The sequence below is a fragment of the Monopterus albus genome, unplaced genomic scaffold (genome assembly GCF_001952655.1).
Source record: "Monopterus albus unplaced genomic scaffold, M_albus_1.0 scaffold52.1, whole genome shotgun sequence".
NCBI classification, from domain to species: domain Eukaryota; kingdom Metazoa; phylum Chordata; class Actinopteri; order Synbranchiformes; family Synbranchidae; genus Monopterus; species Monopterus albus.
The window spans coordinates 198,655-207,475 of record NW_018127932.1 but is presented as its reverse complement, the minus strand read 5'-3'; the positions used below and the strand labels follow the sequence as shown (position 1 = coordinate 207,475).

Below are 8,821 nucleotides of genomic sequence, written 5' to 3'. Positions count from 1 at the left end.
ATGGAGCAGGGTCATAAAGCTGCTGGTGCAATTATAATTACAGCTGTTTTCACTGGTTCTGACAGGCACCAGACGCCCACGCTGAACTGAAAGGCTGGAAGGGGAGGAACGGAGGGAGAGTTCAGGGAGAGAGAGAGAGAGAGAGAGAGAGGCTAATCCTTAGTCCCATGTTCATGAGCACAGTAGAGGGGTGGGCTATGATGATGAGGAAGGTGAGGAGGCATAAAGTAGGGATGGTTACAGGGTCAGAGTAAGTGTGAGCAGGCCACTTGAAGTTTGAGAAGAGGGAGAAGGATCATCTGTTTAGGCAGAATGAAGCTGAGTGCCGAAAGGAGGCATGGACACATCTGTATAGCTATACAGATCAAATGAAAGCACGAGGCTTTATTTATATTGTAACATTAGATTTACAGTCTCTCTAGATGGCAATCAGGCACAATTACATAAACTACTCACCCTCTGGCAAATCCTGATGTTTGCTGTAAAGTTCACAACGTGCAGTAAATGTCAGAAATGATCTCGTCACAAAACACAGGGACTTACTACCATAAATTGTGTTGTTATAAGACTATTTTTCCTGTTATCATGAAGGCCCGTCATGTCAAATAAACACAAACACATAGCCCACTATGGCCATGGTGGTAAGGCTCAGATAACATGCACACTACACATTCCTAGCTCATCCATACGCAGTTCATGTGCAATGTTGTAATGCATGTGATTAATTATGCTTCAGAAAGCTTTTCTCTTTTTGTCAGTGAAATCACATAAAGTGGGTGGTCCTGGCATTTTTGTAGTGTGTTATAGTGAATGTATGCTACAATGTAATCATGGCTTCTGTGATAGAACAAGTTCTCCATTAACCACATGGTCTGAGGTTCATTTCCTGGCTCTGCTTGTCCACATATCAGGGTTTCCTTGAGAAGGACACTGCTCCTAATTCAATTGCTCCTAATTCAGTGCCTTGGATTGTAGGCCTACCTCTGTTCACATTGGTGTGTAAGCATGAATATGTGGCTGAATAAAATGCACAGTGTAATATAATAAAGGAATATATAAAAGTAGTCCATTTACCAGTCATTAAGTGATCAAATAGCTAATAAGAGCAAAATAAACCATCATGCGTGCAGCTTTCAGTTTTAATCTTGATGCTGTGCAGCTCTTTTCTAGGAGGTAACTGGTTAAAATGTCTTGTGGGGGGGCTTCCTGATTAATGCAAAAGCCAGATAAAAGATAAACTCATGCTAAAGGATAGTATACACCAGCCTGACAACCCAAAATATGTCCATACATATACCTTTCTAGGTATTCATAGTATTAACAGTCAGCTCTGTGCCATCCCATTCAGTACTAAATGCACTGCAATTTGTCATGACATCTAGTATCAATAGTGTTTGCTGCATTGCTCATGCACACTCACAGCACACTAGGCCTACTGTCCTATAAATGGCACAAATGACCTGAATGCTAAGCTGAAACCAGTGCAAAAAACACAAACGTGTCTTTGTTGAGAATTAAGGGGATTTATGTAGCTTACTTTGACCTCTACCAGGGGTGGGTATGTGTGTGTGTGTGTGTGTGTGTGTGTGTGTGCTTACACTATAACTCTGATTGCTCATTCCAACAGACCTCTGCTGTGCCTGAGCAAGCTTACCTCTCCTATGGGCTTGCAGTTACACATGTACTTTTATCAAAGCATGTCTGTCAGTTCTTGTAGCAGTTTATCCCATATTGTTGCACTAGTCACAACGTGCAGAGTCAGTGGTGCATTAAACTGCACACTAAGTGGAACTTGTTTAATATTTCTCAGAGTGTAAAGAATGGTTTTTGTTTATTGATGCAAGCCATGCCTGCAGCTTATTTTGTCAGTGGTCACTCAGTGTCGCAGACTGGAAGCTTCATGTATGGCTGTGGCCTTTGAAAAAGTAAAACATCTTTCTGGTGGTTTGATTACCCTGAATCAAGTCAATCCACACAGCAAGGTGAAATTACACAGAAGAAAACAATAAGGACGAGACGAGACATTTTTTGATTAGGAAACAAGGTCACTCTGCAGTTGAAGGTTGCATATAAATTACTGCAAATTCTGAATATGTGCATGTGTGTATGTGTGACTTAGTTTTACATGAATTCTTCACAGATAATTTTTAACCAGCTCCAATGACAAATGTGTTGTTGACTCTAAGGTGAGCACTTTCACCTGGATATACAAGGGTGGAACTTTAAACCAGCTGAAAGTGGTATTTTGTGTTAACGAGGCTGATTAGCAGTTGTTGGAGCAACAGGGGCATTGAACAACAAATAGTTCCGAAGTAAACTTATCCAGTCTTCACTTCATGGCACTCATGGATTACCCAACTTTTTTTTCTAGCTGACAACTGTGTCTAGAATTCTAGGGCACCAACTATTTCAGATCAGAGGAGTGTGGAGGTTATATTTTTAAACAGTCAAGGGAGAAAGTATTTGAGGTCATGGGGAACTTAACGAGTGTCTGGTGGATTGTGGTGGAGTGTGCCTGCAGGATCCTTGGTGTTTCTACAGCAATAGGTAAGGTATAAAAACAAACAAATGAAATATAGTAAGATTCAATTTAGAGTCACGTGTATCACTTATTGTTTTATTATGAGCATGATTTAATTCTTTGGCTACACTGGAGGATACGTACCAGAATACTCTCTGTAACAGAAGAGTCAGAACTTCTGTACTTGTCTAAAATTACAAATGAGGAGTTAAACTTTAGTTGAACTTTAGTTTATTAGTAGTAACAGCAGTTATACATTTTGTCTGTCAGCATCTGTTGTAGCCTGCTGTTCAAAGCTGATATCTGACCCTTTGTCTGTTCTGAAATAGCTTTTGTCACCCTCAGTCTCCAGAATGTTACCTTTTTTTAGAAACATTTTAAGATCTCCTGCAGGGGAGGGTTACCCCCATGGGCTTTTTAAGGGTTTCCTAAACCTAGAAGGTCAGACAGTGATGTTAGCCAACAGTATTCTTGACCTAAAAAAAACTCCAGACCATTTTTTAATATGTGGGGGATATGAAAACATACTTGATCACCATAGTATTATTGTCCCTCCTCCTTAGTCTTCCTCAGGCAAATTGCACACAGCTCTCTCTTAGCCACATTAAATCATCACAGGGGAAATAGCTCTCTGTTTGGTGCCTCCTTCAAAAAATATGAATCCCCTCTCCAGTTAAATTCAAACAGCTGCAAACAGTGAACATTTACTGAAGACATGTGCCTCACATGGCGCTAAAATCAACTCTCTGCATCCAGCTGGGTTACTCGGCTTGTGTGATCACAAGCTGTTATGCATTCGCACCTACATGTGTGTGTGTGTGTCTGTCTACCTGTGTGTTCTGCTAGCATGTCTGCCTCTGTGTGTTTTCTATAGGCAAACGTACTGTACTGCATATGCACAGAGCACATGTACACTATGTTAATATTCAGCTGGTTTATGTGCAGCATTAATTCCTGTCACAGTCTGAAACCATTGCCCTGATTTCTCTCTAGTGCAGAACCTATCTCTGAATTTCTGGTAAGCAAGCAAAATAAACTCTTTCAGTGTGTTTCATGGCAGTCACCACTTAATGATGCTTACCTCTTTTATACCTCAGAGGAAAAAGATTGGTTAATACTAAAAACCGTTTTTAAGACTTTGTTTTCATAATTTAATATTGTTCCTCCAGGTGTCACTGTCAAAAGTGTTTTGCTGTCAGGAATCTTCACAATAAAGCAAAGCTTGACGCTGTAGGTTTCTTCCTAAGAATTAGATGAGAAGACTTGTACCACCCTCATAAATACTGTATATGCAGTTACAAACATTTTAGATTAGTTTAGCATAAAGACCAGAAACAGAGGGAAATAGCTAGCCTGGGTCTGTACAGAGGTGACAAAACCTATCAGCCTAGCTAGGAGGTTACCCTGCCTGACCAAGAATTAGTCCAGCACACAACCTCTGTAAAACCAGAGCACAATAACAAAATGACAAAATATAATGAGAAATACTGCATCAAGTGAAGTGGTGAGCTTTAGAGGTGCTGGGCGTTGGGCTGTGTTACCTTTGGACAAAGTCAGGCTAGCTGTTTCCAGTCTTTATACCAAGCTAAGCTAAGCAGCTGCTGGTAGGAGTTTGATATTCAACATATAGTCATATGGGTGATATTGATCTTCCCATCTAACTCTTGGAAGGAACACAAATACGTGTACTTTCCAAAATGTCATATTATTCCTTTAGTGGCAATGCTGGAAGTAGTCCTATAGATCAATTCAATTACTTGATTGAGTCCTTCAGGAAAAGCTTCTTCTACTACTTGATTGAGTCCTTCAGGAAAAGCTTATTCTACAACTGTTATAGATCAGAGTTTCAAGGCTGCTTTAGAAAACATACAGTTTCTTGCTCATAGGCAGTGCAGCAAGGCTGATCGTGCATAAAAAGAAGAAGTGAGAAACTCATGGTGTGCACTTTCGTTTACATAGACTAAGTGTAACTAGAAGAATAAAGGAAATGCCAATATGCTTATTTATCACTCATACGCCCAAGCTGTAAGATAGAAAGACTGGGTATGAACAGACTATAGTGACCACTTCACATATAAGTGATAAAATATTTAAGTATGTTCTGACTGTGGTTCACTGCCAAAAAAATCTGTGAAATGCCTATTCAAAATAATAACAATAATAATAATAAGAAAGAGTTAAGAAATGTTTAGTCTGCTGACTATACTTATATAATTGCAAGCCTGAGTAACTGTTACTGAAATGTTGTGACAATGACTGAAAAAACTGCAACAATTGGCAAAATAAAATGTTTTTTATCTGTATAGAACATACATCATTGGTTTGATTTTTACCCTCTGGAAGGTCGGTGGCTCAGTTTAGGTCACTTTAGCGAGGATTTTATATAAGTTACTCATAACTGCCTCAATCATCACAGCAATGAGGCTGTAGGGATACAGTAAAACTTCCTTGAAAGCAATATGAGAAAGGCATATTTCAAAATGTGCCAAAGAACAGTAAACTTGGTGAACTTAGTCTGACATCTGGTGGACAGTCTGCTCACCATTAACTCCCAGAAAAAAAGGAAAATATCTTCCTATTATCTTTTTTTCCAGTATTGTGTGCTGTGGGATTGGAGACCCTACGACAGGGAGAATTCAGCAGCCTTGGCATCTACCTAATGTAAGTTCTCAGATTCTGTTATCTATTAATTTAAACCTGCCAAAGCAGCACTGACCCTGTTTGAGACTGAACCGGTGGCATTGCAGAGTTACAATCAGACCATCTTAATTATGAGAATGAATGTGTAACCCGAGGGCATTTAGAAAACAATTACAGTATGTTTCCTGCCTTCATATTCACTCACACAGTAAACAAATATTTGCAAGAAAAGACTGGGAAGGAGTCAAGGTGCAGAGGGCAGAAAAAGAAATCATCTTCTCTATGGCTCGCAGCCAAACTCCCACAGAGCCACAGGAAAACTGCTCCCAAAGGACACCAGAAATGCATGACTGTTTATTCCATCGGTACACACGCATGCAGATGAATGCTGCACTCACTCACACAAACACACAACTCAGCAATTCTCTTCAGAGAGAGGGCAGTATTTAATGATGGTCAGCCTTGGGGCATTTTGATGTTCGGTGGATTAAATGCTTATCAGACTATTTAAACACAAAACAGAGAAGGACGCATCTATTTTTGTATAGAAACAAAGTACTCCTAACTACCAAGACTTTTGTTGTATATAGTTGATAGGCTACTATCACAATAAAATGAAGACATTTTCATTTTGTTGTTTGTCATAGGATAATGTAATGCACACTTTGTACTTCTGGAAACAATAAACAAAAACACAAAGCTTTGTACTTCTGGAAACAATAAACAAAAGCACAAAGCCAAAAAGCTGATTTGATCACCAGGACTGTATCAGTCTCATCAGGCTAAACACATTTATTTTCCCAGAGTATCATCTGTTGGCGTCATGGTGTTTGAGCTGGCTTATTTCCTGGATACTGTCCTGCTCATATGTCTGCCGTGAGTACCCAACAATTATCTGCCACATCTATGTTTTACATGAATACTGTAGTATAAATATAAATCTTCTTCTTCCCCTTTGTCTCTCTAGCTGTCCGCCAGACTGGCAGCTCTTCATGTTGTTGGGAAAGATGGCTAGAATTGGTGGATTCCATAAATTTCTCTATTACTCCATCATGTCACTGGTCTGCTTCTTGCACCCTATGTTGGTGTGGCATGCAATTATCCCAGGTAACATGGTGTGACAGCAGGTACAGTACTTTCACTAATAATTACAGCATTGTTTACTCTACTGTTAGCAGGCATTTGTTAGAAAAATGTGACCGTGAGCCAGCATACACTTTAGCAGGGTCCTGAAACTGAAGCAGCTAAATGGAATTCAACCATCTTTAATTTTACTTTATCATGTCAAAATGTTTTCAATGGGGAAAAAAGCCTATAAAATACTTTATGATTGCAGGGACAATGCTTCTGGTCACAGCCTTTTTCAACTTCATACTGAGCAAAAAAATAAAACCCAAGTCTCCCAAAAGGCCACAAGAAAGCTACGGTGACCAAAACCTGGCCACTGTCTGTATAACAGGAAGGAGAGGAGGCGGACTGGCTCCCACCACCCAAGACCCCTCTCTCAGTCTAGGAGAGAGAGGAGAGAGCATCCAGGCCATGCTGAATCTTGAGCAGACAGCTAAAGACACAGGCAGGGAGCAGAAGAGCTGGAAAGAGAGGAGACAGATATGTTTCAGAGATAGGGAGGAGCCTGCAGAGAGCGTGATGGAGATGGATGGCTACTATGAGCTAGAACCAGACACCTCAGACACTGCACCTATGATTACTGACTGAGCGCCTTTCTGATATCACACAATGGAAAGCATGTGTAATGTATTCATGGGGACTGGAAGCAGCTACATAAGCTGCCCTGGGGCTGAAAATACCTTTATAAAATGTCTGGCCAGTCAAAATAAGACTTTTAAACATGCTGTATTTTATGTAATTATGCACCTAAAATTTAAAAAAGTATTAGATTTTTTTGTGAAATGTTATACTGATGTGTATATATTTTACATACAAAAGATCAATCTCTGTGTACAACATGAAATATTCTTGTGTGAAATCTATTATTAATAATTTAACAACTTCAGATATATATACTGTATATTCAAAGAAATTAAACAATTTATACCTACATGTGTATGTGGATGGCTTTCAGTCTGCAAAGACTCATTAAAAGCAGACATTAATGCCTAGCAGTCCAGTCTAGTTACTGCATCATACATTATTCACAAGGTAATAAATTAGATCAACTGTTTCATTCATTTAGCATCAAAGAAAATATGCATGAATGTGAATTAGAGAGATATGCATTAGCGCTAGTGCAGGTGCAGGTGTTAGTCATATTCAAGTCTCCTCATTGTCTGTTTGTCATGTGTGAGCGGTGACCATGGAGACGGGAGGAGCTCTGGGAGGAGTGCTTGTGTCAGAATGGTAACGAGAGACGCACCCACCAGAGTGCCGCCATAGGCCTAAACATATCTAATGTGTAACACACCAAACATAACCACAAGTATTATTGATGCATATATGTCATATGCTGTGCACTGACAATATTAGTGAATCACACCCAAACACCTTAAAATCACCCTAAAATTAGCTAATTTGTGATACAAAAGTAAGTATAAAAAGCCTGTATTAACAGTTCATTAGATTTTTTTTATGTTTAAAAGAATACATTTCTTCATACAAACGTTTCTCTTTTGTTCAGGTCATAAATCAGCACTGTTTTGTTCTGTCAGCACACACACACATACACACACAAGCTGTATTCCTCAGTTCTTTGTTCAGTAAACAGTAGGTACAGTATATAAGTGTATGTAGCCTTAAGAGGTATTCTCTCTGCAGCATCAAAGCAACAGCGAGAATCAATAAAAGCAGGAAGCACCTCTCTGTGAACTGAGGTCAGACAGCAAACATGTGAAAACATACATGCACATAAACGGCCTTTAGGTTTGACACGTATACATCTCCAGCAGCTACATGGCGTCATGCATGGTTTTTTTTTAACAATATATGTAAGACATGACATTTGAATCCAGTCAGGAGGGATGAGATGTTCTGAAGGTTTATAGAGACAGCAAGGAATCTTTGTCCAGAGTTTGTTGTGGCCGCTCACTGGAGCTTAATGTATTGTTCTCCCCCAGGATGGTCTCTGGTTAATTAGCAGCTGTGTGACCCAGTGATGACAGACGAGAGGAAAAGAGTGTCACTATTTCCAGTCCACTTCCATAAATGTTCCTGTTGTGTCCATATCCTCTAGAATGAGCTGGTCTCTGTGAAGGAAGTTATTCAGCTGCTGGAACAACGAACTTCCTCTGTGCATGTTAAACCATAAATCCTATTCAGAGAAACAGAGACTTCCTACAGGTTGTTTCCAGCCTGTAATAGTTTTTAGATGGCAGATCCAGGCTCAAAAACAGGATGGGTGAAATAAATCTTAATAGGTCACAGAGACTTCTTCACTACTGAATTAGCAAAACAGAGATACTTTAGTGGTGGCTGTGCATTAATGTGAAGAGGAATGTGTAGATTCATGTGGAGAACTGGCCCTTTGGTATTGCACACAACAACACAACAATTCACATTACACATTAGTCCAAATATCTATAAGACAAAAAGGGGAAAGTATAAGATGAAATAAAACTAAATCTACTAAAAAGGTAACACAAAGTATAAACTGGATATAAACAATTTATAAGGGTCAATCCTTCTGCTTGTTTGTTTAAAATATTA

At 39.4% G+C, this 8,821-nt stretch overlaps 1 protein-coding gene across 2 annotated transcripts; it reads left to right on the top strand.

Annotated features, from left to right (window-relative positions):
* The first annotated feature begins 2,235 nt into the window (after positions 1-2,235).
* Positions 2,236-7,138, top strand: tmem72 (transmembrane protein 72). 2 transcript variants are annotated; one of them, XM_020601818.1, is made up of 6 exons: positions 2,236-2,547; positions 5,116-5,182; positions 5,371-5,526; positions 5,966-6,037; positions 6,129-6,268; positions 6,498-7,138. In XM_020601818.1, the coding sequence occupies exons 1-6, from the start codon at positions 2,472-2,474 to the stop codon at positions 6,875-6,877; spliced, it is 891 nt and encodes a 296-aa protein (XP_020457474.1). In that variant the 5' UTR covers positions 2,236-2,471; the 3' UTR covers positions 6,878-7,138. The 2 variants fall into 2 exon arrangements, with proteins under 2 accessions (XP_020457474.1, XP_020457475.1); XM_020601819.1 differs by lacking the exon at positions 5,371-5,526 and having other exon boundaries at positions 2,237-2,547; positions 6,498-7,133.
* The last annotated feature ends 1,683 nt before the right edge of the window (positions 7,139-8,821 follow it).